General features: G+C 43.4%; 2 protein-coding genes across 2 annotated transcripts; one reads left to right on the forward strand and one right to left on the reverse strand.

The window, feature by feature from the left end:
* Positions 1 to 13441: 13441 nt before the first annotated feature.
* LOC124668593 lies at positions 13442 to 17891 on the forward strand. Its single transcript, XM_047205703.1, has 8 exons — positions 13442 to 13539; positions 13656 to 13722; positions 13808 to 13874; positions 13964 to 14106; positions 15951 to 16150; positions 16255 to 16288; positions 16384 to 16509; positions 17379 to 17891. Exons 1-8 carry the CDS (start codon positions 13492 to 13494, stop codon positions 17567 to 17569), a joined length of 876 nt encoding a protein of 291 aa, XP_047061659.1. The 5' UTR covers positions 13442 to 13491; the 3' UTR covers positions 17570 to 17891.
* A 1994-nt stretch (positions 17892 to 19885) lies between these two features.
* LOC124667607 (ubiquitin-conjugating enzyme E2 20-like) lies at positions 19886 to 20921 on the reverse strand. The gene is made up of 3 exons (XM_047204868.1): positions 20474 to 20921; positions 20262 to 20321; positions 19886 to 20161 (listed from the first exon to the last, which is right to left on the reverse strand). The coding sequence occupies exons 1-3, from the start codon at positions 20919 to 20921 to the stop codon at positions 20121 to 20123; spliced, it is 549 nt and encodes a 182-aa protein (XP_047060824.1). The 3' UTR covers positions 19886 to 20120.

Here is a 20921-nt window from a genome sequence, read left to right on the forward strand (position 1 = left end):
CGGGAGACCCGTGCGGATTCGCATTGGTCTTCCACCTTGTTTCCGCTCGGTGGGCGGATTGGGTGGGCTTTGAATTTTCCGGCATCTAAGGCGGAATCTTCGCTGGAAGTTCCGTCGTCTCGCATCGGATTCGCGACCGCGTCCCGCTCGCCGGCGGTCGCGCTGCGCTACTTACCACCGGGTTTCCGTCGGAATCGACGCGTTTCCCGATGAAGATGTGTATGCCGCCAACCGGGACGACGGAGAGCTTGACGGGGTCTGTTTTAGCCGGAATCCAACGACTCATCCGAGGGACGGATCGGCAGATTTCCGCGTAAAGGACACGCCTCACGTCGATGGTGTCGTCGTAGCTTCCCATGGCGGAACCCTCCCGGCTCCGGCCTCCGCACGCCGCAGCCCCACGGTGGGCGCCAACCGGTCGTTGCCTACCGACGCTGTACCCCGGAGGAGTGGATCCTCACGAGGGGGAGAAGAAGTAGGGGCCATAGGGCGGAGTGCACACGGGACGGTAGGTACGCGAGTTACCTGGGCCTCGAACACCCGCACGATGACCGTGGCCTACCGCCGCTTGTCCGGAATTATCCGGGCGCTTTCGCGTTGTTACAATGAGTTGTGGTTGTGCCTCTAGGGCTCCCGGGATCCGGCTTATAAAGGCGCACGGATCTAGGGTTTACATGGAGAGTCCTAGCCGGATTGGCGTATAGCCTAACTACGGTGACAATATCTTGTTGTGCATCGTCACTCTGATCCGCCTTCCATATACGCTCAGCACCGGATCCGGTTCCTCATGGGCCTCCATGGATCCGGTTACTCCTAGTGTCGGCACGGATCCGGCCCGTCGATCCTCGGCTCGGACTTCTTCCTTCATGATCAACAAGAATCGGGCCGCCCGATGGGCCACATGCCTCATCACCATCTCAGGCCACCCGGCTTGCCTGGATCTAGGCACCGTCGAATTCAACAACGAGATAATATACTCATAAGAGATTGAGGATTAATGTCCAAACCGAAACTTCCACCATGATACATGGCTTTGGTTGGCGGCCCAATGTTCTTCTCTAACAATATGCATACTCAAACCATTTAATCATGATAAATCACCCTTACTTCGTACAAGACGAACATGCATAGCAACTCAGATGATATTCAACAAAGGTGTAACAGCTTGATGGCGTCCCTGAAACATGGTTACCGCTCAACAAGCAACTTATAAGAAATAAGATACATGAGCGACATATTCATCACCACAATAGTTTTTAGGCTACTTTCCCATGAGCTATGTATTGCAAAGACAAGGAATGAATTTTTTTTAAAGGTAGCACGCAAGCAATTTACTTGGAATGGCAGAAAAATACCACATAGTAGGTAGTTATGGTGGACACAAATGACATAGGTTTTGGCTCAAGGTGTTGGATGCACGAGAAGCATTCCCTCTCAGTACAATGCTTTGGCTAGCAAGGTTGTTTGAAGCAAACACAAGTATGAACCGGTACAACAAAACTTACATAAGAACATATTGCAAGCATTATAAGACTCTACACCTGTCTTCCTTGTTGTTCAAACACTTTTACCGTAGAAAATATCTAGACTTTAGAGAGACCAATCATGCAAACCAAATTTCAACAAGCTCTACGGTAGTTCTCCACTAATAGGTTCAAACTACATGATGCAAGAGCTTAAACATGATCTATTTGAGAGCTCAAAACAATTGCCAAGTATCAAATTATTCAAGACAATATACCAATTACCACATGAAGCATTTTCTGTTTTCAACCAAATAGCAATAAATGCAGCAGCTTCAACTTTCGCCATGAACATTAAAAGTAAAAGCGAAGAACACTAGTGTTCATATGAAAAAGCGGAGCGTGTCTCTCTCCCACATAAGCATGAATTTATTCAGAGAATGAAAATAACAAAACGAAAATAAAAGCACACAGACGCTCCAAGTAAAGCACATAAGATGTGACAGAATAAAAATATAGTTTCACTAGAGGTGACCTGACAAGTTGTTGATGAAGAAAGGGATGCCTTGGGCATCCCCAAGCTTAGATACTTGAGTCTTCTTGAAATATGCAGGGATGAACCACGGGGGCATCCCCAAGCTTAGACTTTTCACTCTTCTTGATCATATTATATCATCCTCCTCTCTTGATTCTTGAAAACTTCCTTCACACCAAACTCAAAGCAATCTCATTAGAGGGTTAGTGCATATCAAAAATTCACATGTTCAGCGAGGACACAATCATTCCCAACACTTCTGGACATTACCCAAGGCTACTGAAAGTTAATGGAGCAAAGAAATCCACTCAACACAGTAAAAGAGGCAATGCGAAATAAAAGGCAGAATCTGTCAAAACAGAACAGTTCGTAAATACGAATTTTTTAGAGACACTTAACATGCTCAGATGAAGAAGCTCAAATTTAATGAAAGTTGCGTACATATCTGAGGATTACTCATAAATTTTCGCAGATTTTTATGAGTTTCCTACAGAGAGATCTACTCAAATTCGTGATGACTAGAAATCTGTTTCTCGCAGTAAATCCAAATCTAGTATCAACCTTACTATCAAAGACTTTACTTGGCACAACAATGCAATAAAGTAAAGATAAGGAGAGGTTGCTACAGTAGTAACAACTTCCAAGACACAACAAAACAGTAGCAAAATAAAAACATGGGTTATCTCCCAAGAAGTGCTTCCTTTATAGCCATTAAGATGGGCTCAGTAATTTTAATTTTTCTCTAGCAAGAAATAAGAGTTGAAGCAAAAGAGAGCATCAAAAGCAAATAAGAAACACTTTTAAGTCTAACCCACTTCCTATGAAAAGGAATCTTGTAAATAAACAAGTCATGTAAGCATAATGCAATAAGCATAGGAAAACAACACAAGCGCAACTTCAAGATTCTCAACATAAAGAGGGGAAACTTAATATTATTAAGATGCATATAACCATGTTTCCCTCTCTCATAATAACTTTCAGTAGCATCATGAACAAACTCAACAATATAACTATCACATAAAGCATTCTTATTCACATGCATAAAAGTATCGTTACTCTCCACATAAGCATAATCAATTTTATTAGTAATAGTGGGAGTAAAACTATCACAACCATCATTGTAATCATCATAAATTGCAGGCATGGTATAATCATAATAAACTTTATCCTCCATAGTAGGTGGCACCAAAATACCACTATCATTATAATCATCATAAATGGGAGGCAAAGTATCATCAAAGAAAATTTTCTCCTCAAAACTTGGGGGACTAAAAATATCACAACCAGCTTCCCCAAGCTTAAATTCTTCCATAGCATTAGCAATAATAGTGTTCAAAGAGTTCATGCTAATAACATTGCTACAACTATTTTGCAAACAAAGTTCCATGAGTTTTTTAATTCTCTCTTTAAACACATCATGTCCTAACTCAAGATAGATACTATAAAGATCTCTAATATTTTTGTTGTTTTCCATTAAGCCTAACTAGTGAAATAAAAACAAGAAACAAAAAGATATAACTGCAGGATCTAAAGGAAATAGCTTCGAGCACTCACACACCGGCAACAGTGCTAGAAAATAGCTTAGTAGTCGGAGGATGTGAATACCTTTTACCTTACCTCCCAAGCAACGAGCGCTGTAAAATAGCTTGATGTCTACGCACGCTTCTATTCCTGTAGACAGTGTTGGGCCTCCAAGAGCAGAGGTTTGTAGAACAGCAGCAAGTTTCCCTTAAGTGAATCAACCAAGGTTTATTGAACTCAGGGAGGTAGAGGTCAAAGATATCCCTCTCAAGCAACCATGCAATTAAGATACAAGAAGTCTCTTGTGTCCCCAACACACCTAATACAGTTGTCAGATGTATAGGTGCACTAGTTCGACGAAGAGATAGTGAAATACAAGTAGTATGGATGATTGTAAGTAGTAATTGCAATCTGAAATAAAAATGGCAGCAAGCAAACATGTAGCATAACTTGTTGGAAATGGTGTTTCAATGCTTAGAAACAACGCCTAGGTATCATACTTTCACTAGTGGACACTCTCAACAATGATCACATAAAATAAATAACTTCTCTTCACTTGTGCTACTCTCAAACACTCTCTTGTTGGATAACAAACACCATTCATTGTGTAGGGCTACAAAAGCACACCTCAAGCCGGAGTAAACAAGCTCCACAACTTCATAAAGGAATCACACACGATGCGCACACTGTCAGCATCACACCGTGGAGAGTGAATCCGGAGTTCATATTAAAGTAACCTCTAGAGTGCATAATAGACCGTTGCAATTTAGACCGAGTACTAACGTAGCATACACACTGTCAACAATAGCTATGAAAGGGGGAATAGATCACATCAATACTATCATAGTAATAGTTAACTTCATAATTGACACGTCTCCGACGTATCGATAATTTCTTATGTTCCATGCTACATTATTGATGATATCTACATGTTTTATACACATTATATGTCGTATTTATGCATTTTCCGGCACTAACCTATTAACAAGATGCCGAAGAGCCAGCTTGTCGTTTTCTGCTGTTTTGGTTTCGTAAATCCTAGTAAAGAAATATTCTCGGAATTGGACGAAATCAACGCCCGGGGTCCTATTTTGCCACGAAGCTTCCGGAAGACCGAAGGAGAGTCGAAGTGGGGCCACGAGGTGGCCGGACACCGGGCGGCGCGGCCCAGGCCCCGGCCGCGCCGGCCCGTCGTCCGGGCCCCTCGTGACGCCCCTTTACCTCGCCCTTCCGCCTACAAATAGTCTTCGTCGCGAAACCCCCAGTACCGAGAGCCACGATACGGAAAACCTCATCGAGACGCCGCCGCCGCCAATCCCATCTCGGGGATTCGGAGATCTCCTCCGGCACCCCGCCGGAGAGGGGATTCATCTCCCGGAGGACTCTTCACCGCCATGGTCGCCTCCGGAGTGATGAGTGAGTAGTTCACCCCCGGACTATGGGTCCATAGCAGTAGCTAGATGGTTGTCTTCTCCTCATTGTGCTTCATTGTCGGATCTTGTGAGCTGCCTAACATGATCAAGATCATCTATCCGTAATACTATATGTTGTGTTTGTCGGGATCCGATGGATAGAGAATACTATGTTATGTTAATTATCAAGTTATTACCTATGTGTTGTTTATGATCTTGCATGCTCTCCGTTATTAGTAGAGGCTCGGCCAAGTTTTTGCTCTTAACTCCAAGAGGGAGTATTTATGCTCGATAGTGGGTTCATGCCTCCATTAAATCTTGGACAAAGTGACGTAAAGTTCTAAGGTTGTGGATGTGCTCGTTGCCACTAGGGATAAAACATTGATGCTATGTCTAAGGATGTAGTTATTGATTACATTACGCACCATACTTAATGCAATTGTCTCGTTGTTTTACAACTTAATACCGGAAGGGGTTCGGATGATAACCTCGAAGGTGGACTTTTTAGGCATAGATGCATGCTCGGATAGCGGTCTATGTACTTTGTCGTAATGCCCAATTAAATCTCACTATATTTATCATGTCATGTATGTGCATTGTTATGCCCTCTCTATTTGTCAATTGCCCGACCGTAATTTGTTCACCCAACATGCTTTTATCTTATGGGAGAGACACCTCTAGTGAACTGTGGACCCCGGTCCTATTCTTTACATCGCATACAATCTACTCGCAATACTTGTTTTATCGTTTTCCGCAAACAATCATCTTCCACACAATACGGTTAATCCTTTGTTACAGCAAGCCGGTGAGATTGACAACCTCACCGTTTCGTTGGGGCAAAGTACTTTGGTTGTGTTGTGCAGGTTCCACGTTGGCGCCGAATCCCCGGTGTTGCGCCGCATTACATTCCGCCACCATCAACCTTCAACGTGCTTCTTGGCTCCTCCCGGTTCGATAAACCTTGGTTTCTTTCGAGGGAAAACTTGCTATCGTCTCGCATCACACCTTCCTCTTGGGGTTCCCAACGGACGTGTGTCAACTGCACGCATCAAGACTGTTTTCTGGCGCCGTTGCCGGGGAGATCAAGACACGCTGCAAGGGGAGTCTCCACAATCCAATCTCTTTACTTTGTTTTTATCTTGCTTTATTTTATTTACTACTTTGTTTGCTGCACTTATATCAAAACACAAAAAAATTAGTTGCTAGCTTTACTTTATTTACTGTCTTGCACTCTATATCAAAAACACAAAAAAATTAGTTACTTGCATTTAGTTTACTTTTGTTATCATGTCTAGCTCTGTACTTGTTACTTCTTCACCTGAGGAATTAGTTTTTACTTTTAAACAAGGGGATGAGGAGAGTTTTAAAGATGCTTGGTCCAGAATTTTTACTTCTTATCGTAAAACTGAACCTCAAATGACTCTAAGCTTGCTCCTTAGTAATTTTTATTTTGGTCTTATGATTCGCTATAGATATGCCTTGGATGCTATAGTGGGAGGAGATTTCCTTCATTGCAATGGGGATCAAGCTTTTAATGCCATAAAGAAGTTGGTTGCATCACATGATTCAGCTTAATAACTTTGATTCAACCCTTATTAGCATTTATAATAGATTAAACACTCTTGAGACAAGTGCATCTCGCTTGAATGAAAATTATGGATATGTTCGTAATCGTCTTGATCAAGTTTTATTGAACTCTGAACCTTCATTATGGGATCCTACTATTAAAATTGTTATAGGTGACCAAACTCTTCATGCTAATTGTGATATTATGACTGAATTTTGCCTAATGCCTAAGAGTATTCATAAATCTTTGAAACTTTGGGAATTCGCTCGAAGGGGGAGAAGGAATAACTCTTATTGATAACTCGTTATAATTCCTAAAGGAATAGATGCGGGTGTGCATACAACCATTCTTGGGAGAACAATATCCATTGATTATCTTGTTATTGAATGTGCAGGAACAGGACAAATCACACTTGGAAGATCCTCGTCGAAACTATTGGGAGCAGTCATAGATATGGGAGAAGGTACCCTAAAATTCACCTCTACACCCGGGGGTAGCCATATATTCTCTAAGCTAAAGAGTAAGAAAAAGAACAAGAAAGGTAAGGGTAAAGCCCAAGGTAATGTCGATACTTCATCTCTCGATAATACTTGATACACACTTTCTGCGCCTAGCTGAAAGGCGTTAAAGAAAAGCGCTTATGGGAGACAACTCATGTTTTTACTACAGTACTTTGTTTTATATTTGAGTCTTGGAAGTTGTTTACTACTGTAGCAACCTCTCCTTATCTTAGTTTTATGTTTTGTTGTGCCAAGTAAAGTCTTTGATAGTAAAGTGAATACTAGATTTGGATTACTGCGTCAGCTTCAGATTTCTTTGTCTGTCACGAATTTCGACCTGCCTCTCTCGTAGGTAGCTCAGTAAAATTAAGCCAATTTACGTGCGTGATCCCCGGATATGTACGCAACTTTCATTCAATTTGGGCATTTTCATTTGAGCAAGTCTGGTGCCTCAATAAAATCCATCTTTACGGACTGTTCGTTTTGACAGATTCTGCCTTTTATTTCGCATTGCCTCTTTTGCTATGTTGGATGAATTTCTTTGATCCATTAATGTCCAAGTAGCTTTATGCAATGTCCAGAAGTGTTAAGAATGATTGTGTCACCTCTGAACATGTTAATTTTTATTGTGCACTAACCGTCTAATGAGTTGTTTCGAGTTTGGTGTGGAGGAAGTTTTCAAGGATCAAGAGAGGAGGATGATATAATATGATCAAGGAGAGTGAAAGCTCTAAGCTTGGGGATGCCCCGGTGGTTCACCCCTGCATATTTTAAGAATACTCAAGCGTCTAAGCTTGGGGATGCCCAAGGCATCCCCTTCTTCATCGACAACATTATCAGGTTCCTCCCCTGAAACTATATTTTTATTCCGTCACATCTTATGTGCTTTGCTTGGAGCGTCGGTTTTTTTTTGTTTTTTTTTGTTTGAATAAATGGATCCTAGCATTCATTGTGTGGGAGAGAGACACGCTCCGCTCGTTGCATATGGACAAATATGTCCTTAGGCTTTACTCATAGTATTCATGGCGAAGGTTGAATCTTCTTCGTTAAATTGTTATATGGTTGGAATCGGGAAATGCTACATGTAGTAATTCTAAAATATCTTGGATAATTTGATACTTGGCAATTGTTGTGCTCATGTTTAAGCTCTTGCATCATATACTTTGCACCCACTAATGAAGAAATACATAGAGCTTGCTAAATTTGGTTTGCATATTTGGTCTCTCTAAAGTCTAGATAATTTCTAGTATTGAGTTTGAACAACAAGGAAGACGGTGTAGAATCTTATAATGTTTACAATATGTCTTTTATGTGAGTTTTGCTGCACCGGTTCATCCTTGTGTCTGTTTCAAATAACCTTGCTAGCCTAAACCTTGTATTGGGAGGGAATACTTCTCATGCATCCAAAATCCTTGAGCCAACCACTATGCCATTTGTGTCCACCATACCTACCTACTACATGGTATTTCTCCGCCATTCCAAAGTAAATTGCTTGAGTGCTACCTTTAAATTTCCATCATTCGCCTTTACAATATATAGCTCATGGGACAAAATAGCCTAAAAACTATTGTGGTATTGAATATGTACTTATGCACTTTATCTCTTATTAAGTTGCTGTTGTGCGATAACCATGCTTCTGGGGACGCCATCAACTACTCTTTGTTGAATATCATGTGAGTTGCTATGCATGTCCGTCTTGTCTGAAGTAAGAGAGATCTACCACCTTAATGGTTGGAGCATGCATATTGTTAGAGAAGAACATTGGGCCGCTAACTAAAGCCATGAATCATGGTGGAAGTTTCAGTTTTGGACATATATCCTCAATCTCATATGAGAATACTAATTGTTGCCACATGCTTATGCATTAAAGAGGAGTCCATTATCTCGTTGTCCATGTTGTCCCGGTATGGATGTCTAAGTTGAGAATAATCAAAAGCGAGAAATCCAAAATGCGAGCTTTCTCCTTAGACCTTTGTACAAAGCGGCATGGAGGTACGCCATTGTGACACTTGGTTAAAACATGTGTATTGCGATGATCCGGTAGTCCAAGCTAATTAGGACAAGGTGCGGGCACTATTAGTATACTATGCATGAGGCTTGCAACTTGTAAGATATAAGTTTCATAACTCATATGCTTTATTACTACCGTTGACAAAATTGTTTCATGTTTTCAAAATAAAAGCTCTAGCACAAATATAGCAATCGATGCTTTCCTCTGCGAAGGACCTTTCTTTTACTTTTAATGTTGAGTCAGTTCACCTATCTCTCTCCACCTCAAGAAGCAAACACTTGTGTGAACTGTGCATTGATTCCTACATACTTGCATATTGCACTTGTTATATTACTCTATGTTGACAATTATCCATGAGATATACATGTTATAAGTTGAAAGCAACCGCTGAAACTTAATCTTCCTTTGTGTTGCTTCAATACCTTTACTTTGATTTATTGCTTTATGAGTTAACTCTTATGCAAGACTTATTGATGCTTGTCTTGAAGTACTATTCATGAAAAGTCTTTGCTTTATGATTCATTTGTTTACTCATGTCATTACCATTGTTTTGATCGCTGCATTCATTACATATGCTTACAATAGTATGATCAAGGTTATGATGGCATGTCACTCCGAAATTATCTTTGTTATCGTTTACCTGCTCGGGACGAGCAGAACTAAGCTTGGGGATGCTGACACGTCTCCGACGTATCGATAATTTCTTATGTTCCATGCTACATTATTGATGATATCTACATGTTTTATACACATTATATGTCGTATTTATGCATTTTCCGGCACTAACCTATTAACAAGATGCCGAAGAGCCGATTCTTGTTTTCTCGCCGTTTTTGGTTTCAGAAATCCTAGTAAAGAAATATTCTCGGAATTGGACGAAATCAACGCCCGGGGTCCTATTTTGCCACGAAGCTTCCGGAAGACCGAAGGAGAGTCGAAGTGGGGCCACGAGGTGGCCGGACACCGGGGCGGCGCGGCCCGTGCCCTGGCCGCACCGGCCTGTCATCTGGGCCCCTCGTGACGCCCCTTTACCTGCCCTTCCGCCTACAAATAGCCTTCATCGCGAAACCCCCAGTACCGAGAGCCACGATACAGAAAACCTTACTGAGCCGCCGCCGCCGCCAATCCCATCTCGGGGGATTCTGGAGATCTCCTCCGGCACCCTGCCGGAGAGGGGATTCATCTCCGGAGGACTCTTCACCGCCATGGTCGCCTCCGGAGTGATGAGTGAGTAGTTCACCCCTGGACTATGGGTCCATAGCAGTAGCTAGATGGTTGTCTTCTCCTCATTGTGCTTCATTGTCGGATCTTGTGAGCTGCCTAACATGATCAAGATCATCTATCCGTAATACTATATGTTGTGTTTGTCGGGATCCGATGGATAGAGAATACTATGTTATGTTAATTATCAAGTTATTACCTATGTGTTGTTTATGATCTTGCATGCTCTCCGTTATTAGTAGAGGCTCGCCAAGTTTTTGCTCTTAACTCCAAGAGGGAGTATTTATGCTCGATAGTGGGTTCATGCCTCCATTAAATCTGGGACAAGTGACGAGAAAGTTCTAAGGTTGTGGATGTGCTGTTGCCACTAGGGATAAAACATTGATGCTATGTCTAAGGATGTAGTTATTGATTACATTACGCACCATACTTAATGCAATTGTCCGTTGTTTTACAACTTAATACTCGGAAGGGGTTCGGATGATAACCTCGAAGGTGGACTTTTAGGCATAGATGCATGCTCGGATAGCGGTCTATGTACTTTGTCGTAATGCCCAATTAAATCTCACTATATTTATCATGTCATGTATGTGCATTGTTATGCCCTCTCTATTTGTCAATTGCCCGACTGTAATTTGTTCACCCAACATGCTTTTATCTTATGGGAGAGACACCTCTAGTGAACTGTGGACCCCGGTCCTATTCTTTACATCGCATACAATCTACTCGCAATACTTGTTTTATCGTTTTCTCGCAAACAATCATCTTCCACACAATACGGTTAATCCTTTGTTACAAGCAAGCCGGTGAGATTGACAACCTCACCGTTTCGTTGGGGCAAAGTACTTTGGTTGTGTTGTGCAGGTTCCACGTTGGCGCCGGAATCCCTGGTGTTGCGCCGCATTACATTTCGCCACCATCAACCTTCAACGTGCTTCTTGGCTCCTCCTGGTTCGATAAACCTTGGTTTCTTTCTGAGGGAAAACTTGCTACTGTCTGCATCACACCTTCCTCTTGGGGTTCCCAACGGACGTGTGTCAACTGCACGCATCAATAATCCATAAGAGACTACAATCATAACCTACGCCAAGTACTACATGATGCACACACTGTCAACTTTACATTATGGAGGAGGAATAGACTACCTTAATAACATCACTAGAGTAGCACATAGATTAATAGTGATACAAAGCTCATGATCACATAAAGATCACACCATGGGAGAGAGAGATGAACCACATAGCTACCGGTAGAGCTCTCAGCCTCGGGGGAGAACTACTCCCTCCTCATCATGGGAGACAGCAACGGCGATGAAGATGTCGGTGGTGTCGATGGAGATGACTCCGGGGGCAATTACCCGTCCCGGCGGCGTGGCGGAACAGAGATTCTGTCCCCCGAAACTTGTCTTCGCGATGGCGGCGGCTACGGAACTCTTCGTGGAATATCGTCGATTCTTTTAGGATTTTCGCGACGGAAGGAATATATAGGCGAAGGGGCGATGTCGGTGTAGTCTCGAGGGGCCCACCCCATAGGCTGGCGCGGCCAGGGGCCTCACCGCGCCGCCATGTGGGGTGGCCGCCTCGTGGCCCCTCTTCGTTTCCTCTTCGGACTTCTGGAAGGCTCCGTGGAAAATAAGACCGTGGGCTTTTGTTTCGTCCAATTCCGAGAATATTTCCTGTGTAGGATTTCTGAAACCAAAAACAGCAGAAAACAAGAACTGGCGCTTCGGCATCTTGTTAATAGGTTAGTGCCGGAAAATGCATCAAAATGATATAAAGTGTATATAAAACATGTGAGTATTGTCATAAAAAACTAGCATGGAACATAAGAAATTATAGATACGTTTGAGACGTATCAGAGCGCTGGCCGCGCACCCGATAGAAAAATAATTTCGAGACGTCATCTACGCTACACATGATCTACGACATGGACCTCGCCTTGTATTTCTTCGACTTCGGAGATGATTATGCTTGAAGTCTCTACGCAAGTCTTCGACTTCCCTAGACACTCGGGGGCTACTGACATGGGTATACCCTTCGGGTACCCATTATTAGTATACCTGGCTCGGCCCAATATGGAGAAGACCCAATATGAAGAAGGTCCAACAAGGCAACCCGAAGAAGTAGTCGACTAGGACGCTTGTAAAACCCTAGGCTGGTTGCATATATAAAGCCAGCCAGGGCACCCGATAGAGAGAGGTCAACAGATAGATAACAGATAGACAACATAGCTCCACTTACGGCGGCACCCTGTAAACATACATATGATCATATACTGGATTGCTAGCAGCACGTAGGGATCCTCCACCGAGGGGACCCGAAGATGGGTACGTCGTGTGCCTAATCTCGCTCCCGGAATCTCCATCGTCGCTCTCTCCCGAAACCCAAGTCTACAATACGTAGGCATTGGTGAGGTGATCCCTCGTCAGGTAGGTTGTGTATCTTCTATTTGGTCCTTACTATGCAAAAAATTCTTCTTTGGGTGCCAACTATAGGCCCATCACGATCATCATGTACCGCATTTAGTGAGCTTACCATCGATTTACAACATGAGCAAAAATTTCCTAAATAACGAGTAAAAGTTCTAACTCTACAACTACGAACTAAAATGTGAGATAGTCGAACTAAAATGTGAGTAAAAGTTCTAACTCTACAACAGGAGAAGGAAGATGGGGACGGACGAGGCAGAGAGGAGCGGAGGAGGGGCTTGGCGGCGGAAAACCCAATCCATCCCCTCCTGGAGCCCCATCCTCGCTTGTTCACCGCAATTCATCAGCTCAAACGACGACTGCGCGGGACACCCAGAGTCGTGAACAAGAAGCCCCACATCCACACGGGCCCATTAGTCAATGGGGACAGACTGCAAAACAGAAGTGAGAAACAAGGAAGATGAATCCAACGACAATGAATCAAAGCTGGGGTGAAAACCAGGCCAACTGCATCGGACTGCCAACGAAAAGTGGCCCTTTGGAGTGGCCTGGTTGGCCGGGTAATCTTGCTATATTTAAGAGTAGAATACACTATTGAGAGGGTGGAGATGCTCTAACCAAACTCGTAGTTTTCATTTGAACTAGGTTTGGCCGGACCGTATCCAGCTACCAAACGCGCCATCGGAGGAGCGGAGTGGAGGCAGGGAATTGGACGGAGTTGTGCGTTGCCCAAAATCTCCCCCCAAAACTCTCTTTCCCCCGCTCCGCCCGGCCCCCCCGTACCTCCGCCATCTCACCGACTCTAGAAGCTTCCAGAATCCTCGCCCGCTCAGATGCAGGACCTCAACGCCAACCTCTACCGGAAGTACACCGGCCTCAAGGTACCGCCGCCCAACTCCTCCCCCCTTCCCTTCTATTCCGTACCCATGGCCCCGGATCTCCCCCAACCTCGTCGTCTCATTTCCCCCACTTTGGGCCGCCGCTTCTTCTCGCGCAGAAGCGAAAGCTGCTCGACGAGGGGTCGGCGAGGGAGCTGGAGTCCGACATCAAGGAGATGTGCCAAGGTAAAGCCAACCCCGATTTCTCCCTTTTTTCCTCGGCTGGGGATGGGCGTTCCTTTTTTCAGATTTTGTAATCTGGATGATGCAGGCATGAAGGAGATGGAGAGCGAGATCCACAACCTCCGGAACGAGAACAACCGCCTCCGCGATGAGCTGTAAGATCAGAAGATGCCTGTGCTGTGCGTGCTGTTTTGTGGGCGAATTGCTTCCTCTTAAATTCTTGTTGTTTATTTCTTGGTGCCAGGCTCAGCAAGGAGCGGCAACTTGCCGAGACGCGGACACTGTTAGTTGACACGGAGCACCAGCTTGCGGAGATCCAGGCACATTTAGTTGATAGCGAGGAGCAGCTTGCGGAGGCCCGTAAAACTTCAGTCGATGACACTAAGAGTGAGTTTCCTTGTCCGGTTTCGAGTTCTCCTCCCTTTACGGTCGGGTCCTGCTAATGCTTAGAATTTGAGGAATGTAGATTGCTGGCGTGTCAGTATAAATCACGCATACATGGGACTGGGACGTGTCTGTGAGAAATGGAGAGCGGTAATTTTTGATGGGCCAGGAGCCGTGTTTGGTTGGTGGAATCATGTAGAGAGAAATAGAACCTTGTTCTGAAATCTTAGTATTTGATGGAATGGAATTATTCTAGCTGGTTGTTAGTTGTTTGTCTGCGGGAATATGGTAGTACTGATTAACATATATGAAACCTCTTAGATCAACCTATCTTAGTTATGGTATGAATTTGAGGCAACTCACATATCCAAGTATGTTTATTGTGTAACCAACTACTGCTCCAGACCGTGACTTCTCTAATGTTCATGCGTGATTGTTTTAGTAGTTTCTTGTGAATATTGTTACCACACTTTTTTGATGTTCTATTTTGTTGGAGAGGAGTAACCATCAAAACCACTGATCTAGTGATCTGTCTGAGTTGGTTCCCCTTTATATGCAATATTTCTGCTGAAACCTGAAAGTAGAGGGTCGAAAGATTAGCAAGAAACGAGACACATCACATGATATTACCCAACTAGTTGAACAATTAGTGTGATGCTACTCACTAGTATTGGAGTCTATTCTAATTAGGCTATTTGTCCACGTAAAATTGCCACACACATATGCCTTTATGAGTTGGCAAATAACATGTCAAAACGTAGGACTTTGAAAACGCATAGCTGAGCCTGCACCTATTGTGAAGGTGCTCTACGTGCCAATTATTTTCTTGAAAATAATCATAGATGTGCAGCATGTTATAAATGCGCACTTGTAAAAAGGAATGAAAAACATGACCATCTGCGAACTCTTCTCTTACGAAAACACAAATATGTGCCATATAGTGGCTACATTAGTCCTTCATCTCTTTTTCTTCAATATATGGTCATAATTTTGATCAACTTTTTTCCACACACACATGTTATAGCATGTTACAACCATAATTTGTGCTCCATGCTTCTTGGAAAGTCCAGGGTGCATATGCTCTAGAAATGTGTGTAGGTGCAACTAGTTACAGAAGTTCAAGTTTGATGTTTGTTAAGTGCCAACTTTATTGGGTTGTGATACTGGCCTTACCCTACATCAAATGAGTTCATGATCTTATATGTTGTGGAAGTACACCGGAAGTTAATTGTTTAGTTGATTGATTGTTGTAATTTTTTCCTGCCATATGGCCAACTTGAATAAGATACTTAATGTTTTAAATATCTCTCTCAAAATGTAGGATTTATAATGAAATAGTTGTTATATGCAAGTGAGAAATTGACAACAAAATGAACTGGTCTCATGTGTATGTTTCTAATTATATAACGTGGTGTTTGGATGGATTATGGTGTGGAATAGTACCTCTGCTCGTTTTTATCTGCTTGTCTCTCTACTCTTTTTCCAAAATATGCTTGACATTTCATTTAATTGTAATTATGATTAAGCACTTACCGAACATTGTTATATTTTCCAATGTTTACTATTATTATTATCCTGCAAACGCAAACTGCCTTAACAAAGTAATTTATGGTAATTTTTACCTCGGTAATAGTCGGGTATGCTGAAGTGTAACACTATTCAACTTGTTTGCTGAAAAGTGATAATAATACCCAACTTATGAGGTACAAAAGTCCCCCCAAAATCGCATATACTTTGTAGATTGCCAATATATCTATTTCTATCATCTTTTTTTAAAAAAAATTGCAACTAAGTTGGTTTACCCACAATTATTTATTTACCTTGTGCTGCGGGTTTTTTTCATGCAGCAAAGGAGTTTGAAACTGAAATTTCGAGGCTTAAGCTTCTACTGGCTGAAAAGAATGATACAAATAATTATACAGTTCCATCTGGAGTCATACGTAATCACACTCCAGTTTCACATGCAAGGACACCAGAGTCGAACAACAGACTGTCCAGTGCAAATGCCATTGTCCAGCATGGTACCTTTCGGGATGAAGCTAGAGAGGCAAGTTTTTCACAGTATTGTAGATGTATGCAAGGGTAAATGATTATGTTGACCTTTATTTGTTTTTATTAAACCATTATTTATGGTTTACATTAATTCTGTAGCTGGAATGCTGTAGAAGAAATATGTGCATCTCAGGTTAGTAACAGTGTACAAGCAGAGGATTATATTGCTGGATTGCAGTTTGTATTGTGCCTCTAAATTTGTCTAACTTATAAGACTGATGCTTTCAGGAAATGGGGAAGATGAAAGTTCTAGTTGTGTGTATCAGATGCTGGCTGAATCTTTAGTTGGCATGAAATTTTCATTGAAGAATGAAATGGAAGGGTTCTCACTTTGTATCTATCATGAAGCTAGTGGTACATGCAAACACCGATTCCTGTGTTTTATTTTGCTACATCTCATTGTTACAATATGACATTAGTTACTATGATTTACATTTTACATATTGGTCTTGATATTGCACATTCATGTTTCTAATTCTACATGTTACCCATGCTGCCAAGCTGGATATCCGGCTTATAATGTTCAGAAATGTCTGCCTCTTTATTATGAAAAACGGTTCTGTAAACTTCAAAATTCAGTACCTATGTTAAATGTCTGCTGTCTCCCAAAAAGAATAGAGCACATTTTCTTGTGAGCTTAGCTGTTGTTTGACCTGGCCCTGCATACTGAACACTAACACTCGACTGGATCATTTGCACAATATTGCCTCAGTGATGACAAGTTGACAACGATGATGTTACATTATGGAATTTTTACAACACATTTCCGTCCTTTAGTTATTATTATCAGCCCATTTCATATTTCTACCTGTCAAGATCTTAAACTTCTTTGGAATCTTGGTGCACTGACATATCAATATAATTTCCTGTTTTAATGCTTAGAATAAAATCTGTACAATAAATCATGATGATTATGGAGTAAACCTGTAGGTTAAGTACCCCAATACTTTTATTTTTGAGGGAAGTACTCCTATACTTGCTCAGATGTCTTGGCTACTTTCCTGTCAACTACGGATAGAATGTTTTGGATCACAAACATCTGATGGTTACGTTTCACATCTCATTCTAGCGGCAAAATGTCGCGACTGGCATGCACCTTTGTTTGTTAACAGGGAGTTACCTCTCTTAAGATTTTGCATCAGTTGGAGTTTGATATTGAGCTGGTTATCATACTGTGCATAAAACTGAATACAGTCTTAACTGAGATCTACAAGTTATTGTAGGTTATAATTTCACCCTGACATGGTTAGAGCAAGCTGATGGCGGTGAATGGGCCTACAAATACTCTTCACTGGGCACACTGGAGAAAATCGCTTTGGAGTGGATGAAAATGCAGGACATAAGGTTCTCCATGACCATGTGCCGTGTATTCTTTCAGCGGATATCAGGTCTCATCAGACAAGGTCGACGATAGTCCTGACTTCCTTGTATCCTGTTCTGTCCTGTCCAAGTTAGCTTAGATTTACTGAACTGAAAGAAGCTTCCCTTTCTTAGGGAGCTCTAGATGTAACATGACTGAAATTGACAGACTGTTGGCAGAGCTGTGTGCTATTTGTTTGTCATTCATTGTCGATGTTTTCAGCATGCAATTGCTGCTTGGTGTCAATTGTTGTACATATCCCCTAGTTTGGAGTTTGGACAGACTTATCTCCTACAGTAGTCGCAAGTGAGGGTATACATGCTTTGTCGTGTGATACTGTGTGGAGGTATACATGCTTTGTCGTGTGATACTGTGATGTGTGGTACGGCAGGCCCTATTTGGGTTGATGAAGAGCCCTGGATAAAAGAATCCATTTGGAATTATTAAATATCCCCCTTGGCATTATTCCGGCACAGAGGTTTTTGAGCGGATCAGAGTGTATTTTCCTGGCCAACCCGAGATCGAGATCCTTGTGAAACCTCGCGATTTGGTCACTTGCTCGCTTTACCTCTCAGTGGTTTGTAGGAAATTAGGATCGAAGAGGGAGGAGATTGGGTTAAGGAAGTGTTTTCACCCATAGCACTAGGGATAGTCTGAAGTACCAAACGACGCCTTAGACTAGTCATAGTGGGGAGTAACATAGAGTAGTAACATGGTGTATGTTACTACCCTATGTTACTACCTTCATAGTGGGTAGTTACATATATGTGGTGTCATGCATGCCATATTTATTAGATTATAGACTCATCTTGTTTTGAGAAGTGTGATGTTATGGTAACATAGCTAGTTACTACCCCACTCTCTTTCTTCATTTATTGACATGCCATGTCACCAAAATGCTTTAGGGTTTGTGATGTTACTACCTATGTTACTCCCACTATGAGCAGCCTTAGGGCTGCACTAGGGATAATAGTCTGAAGTGCCAAACGATGCCTTGGGGCATTTTATTGAGGTAATAGCACCAACTATACAACAACTTGCGTGGTGGGAGCAAATTCATACAATAACTTGAAAAATGTGGTAAGGTAGTACATAAACTTGTCATTGAGGTGCAAATCAGTACAAAACTGCTCTAGACATGACACGTGGCAGCAGTAATTCTACAAATAACCTCGGCATGTTTTCTCTTGTAATTGTGCCCCTTTCCTCTTTTGCCCTTCTCCCCTAGATTAGACCATCAATGCGGTCCTCGTCGAGTACTCACTCTTGCACGGCGCGTTGGCGGTGTGCTGGACTGGCGCCGAATCGGCTCTACCTCCCGGCCGACACCACGTCGCTCTTCTCCGCCTCCACGTCCGCGGGGGACATACAGGGCCGGTGGTGCCTGACACCGGGCAGGGCACCGAGTTGGAAGGCTCCGGCGGTTGTCGTCCTGCGAGGGCGGCAATATACACGGCCCCATAGGGTGCCAGAAAGCCGCATCAGCCTTCTGCTACATGCGCTCAGCTTGCCGGCTTGCGACGACAAAACCGACGGCCGGCCGCGACGGAGTGCCTCGCCAACTCCAGATAAAACTAACTACTTAAATCACAAGGAACTAAGAAAGCACAGTGTTATAAGTGTTGATTGACATCATAATATATCTGCTTCATCAAGAGTTTCTCCCTGAAACAGGGGATTAGTCCACAGAGCCAACGGGGTTGAGGAGCAGAAGCCCAGCGGGCACCAAGGAGCCCTCAATTTTGATTGCCGATGCCGACTCGCTCACCGACAGGTAATAGAACGGCTGTGCGCAGACCAGCCGCCAATGAAAAGAAGCACGCAACGGAGAACGACGGTGCCGATGATCATGGAGGTAGCACAATGAATATTGGGAAAAGAGGTCGGAGGACACTTAGGTGAGAAAAATTATACGAGGGTTTTTTTCGCAAAAATACACTGTCACGTCTCATGTCTACAAGGGTTTTGTACTGATTTGCACCTCAATGACAAGTTCGTGTACTACCTTACCACATTTTTCAAGTTGTTGTATGAATTTGCACCCGCCATACAAGTTATTGTATGTCCGATGCTATTACCTCCTTTTTATTCCTTCATGTTTTGGCATTGAGTTGCATCCAAGTTCAAGTGGCCGTGGCTTAATTTTGCTGCAAGTTCATTGGAGTGTGTCTGAACTTCATTTTTACTGCAAGTCTTTGCTATGTTTTGTTGCTGACAAGGTTGTTCCCAATTTGAGCAGCGCATCTGATTAGCATGTAATCGTTTAACCGAGTTTTTCTAGAGGCCCCCCTCCAGCAAGCAATGCATGGGATCTATATTCAGATTAAAAAATGGGGAGACATACAGATATACTAATAAATGGGATCTATATTCTTTTGATTTGAATCATCTCGAAGTTGAATTCCTCGTTACACGAATTCAGTAAAGGCAGACTGAAACAACAGCTTTGCGAAACTGAAACAGCGAACAGTATATTGAACAGTTGACAATCTATCAAAGCTATAATAACATGTCCAAGTTTCCAGCAGTTGGCAATGTATCGAACACCAGAATTGCGGAGCCGCCGCCGCCTCCAATCAGATAGATCGCTCGCCTTCCTCTTCTTCTAGACGGCCTTGTAGAGCTTCTCCACCATCTTCCTGAATTCTGCACACACAATAGCGAGAAAAATTAGAACCAGGAAAAGGTTGATCACGACTGGACGGCAAAGAGGTGTGTGCGGTTGTTGTTGTTGAGCTGTGTTTACCTTCTTGATTGGCCCATAGCGCGGCCGCCTGCGTGTTGAGCGGGGAGTCGTTGTTGGGCTCTGCGTTCATCAAAGAGTTCATTCAGTAAGTCGCGCACCAGATAGATCGAGCACACACAGAGAGAGAATAATAAAAGTGCAGAAACAGAAGGCCAGATCTGGCGGTACACTCGAGATGAGATGAGATTCGATGAGATTGGATGCGAACAAACCTCCGAGCAGGCTCTGGATGGAGAGGAGGATGGTGCGGACGTCGTATGCGGAGGACCACTTGTCCTGGAGGATGTCGAGGCAGATGTTGCCGTGGGTGTCGACGTTGGGGTGGAAGCAGGGCGTCTCGAACCGCACCTTGGGGGGCTTGTAGGGGTAGTCGCTGGGGAAGGCGAGGCCGAGGCGGTAGGAGGTGCCCTCGTAGACGGTGGCGGCGGAGCCGTCGATGGTGCCGATCCACTGGAAGATGTTGTCGCCCTCGGGGAAGGCCGACACGCCGGGGTCCCCGCCCATCATGAGCGCCATCAGCTCCGACTGCAGCCGCCGCACCACCGACTGCCCCTCCGCGCCGCGCGCCGCCGCCGGGGCCTGCTTCGCCGCGGACGCCGCGGGGGAGGACGCGGGCACGTTGCCGCTGCCGTGCGACTCGCTGTTCTCGCCCCTCGCCAT

Source organism: Lolium rigidum, chromosome 6, assembly GCF_022539505.1.
Source record: "Lolium rigidum isolate FL_2022 chromosome 6, APGP_CSIRO_Lrig_0.1, whole genome shotgun sequence".
In the NCBI taxonomy this organism is placed as follows: domain Eukaryota; kingdom Viridiplantae; phylum Streptophyta; class Magnoliopsida; order Poales; family Poaceae; genus Lolium; species Lolium rigidum.

Bases quoted from the DNA above. Each gene is read 5' to 3' on its own strand.
- LOC124667607 (XM_047204868.1), bottom strand. From the start codon at position 20,921: ATGGCGAGGGGCGAGAACAGCGAGTCGCACGGCAGCGGCAACGTGCCC. The intron at 20,322-20,473 runs GTTTGTTCGCAT...TGATGAACGCAG, and splicing joins CATCCAGAGCCTGCTCGGAG to AGCCCAACAACGACTCCCCG. The intron at 20,162-20,261 runs GTAAACACAGCT...TTGTGTGTGCAG, and splicing joins GCTATGGGCCAATCAAGAAG to AATTCAGGAAGATGGTGGAG.
- LOC124668593 (XM_047205703.1), top strand. From the start codon at position 13,492: ATGCAGGACCTCAACGCCAACCTCTACCGGAAGTACACCGGCCTCAAG. The intron at 16,151-16,254 runs GCAAGTTTTTCA...TTAATTCTGTAG, and splicing joins TTCGGGATGAAGCTAGAGAG to CTGGAATGCTGTAGAAGAAA. The intron at 16,289-16,383 runs GTTAGTAACAGT...TGATGCTTTCAG, and splicing joins AAGAAATATGTGCATCTCAG to GAAATGGGGAAGATGAAAGT.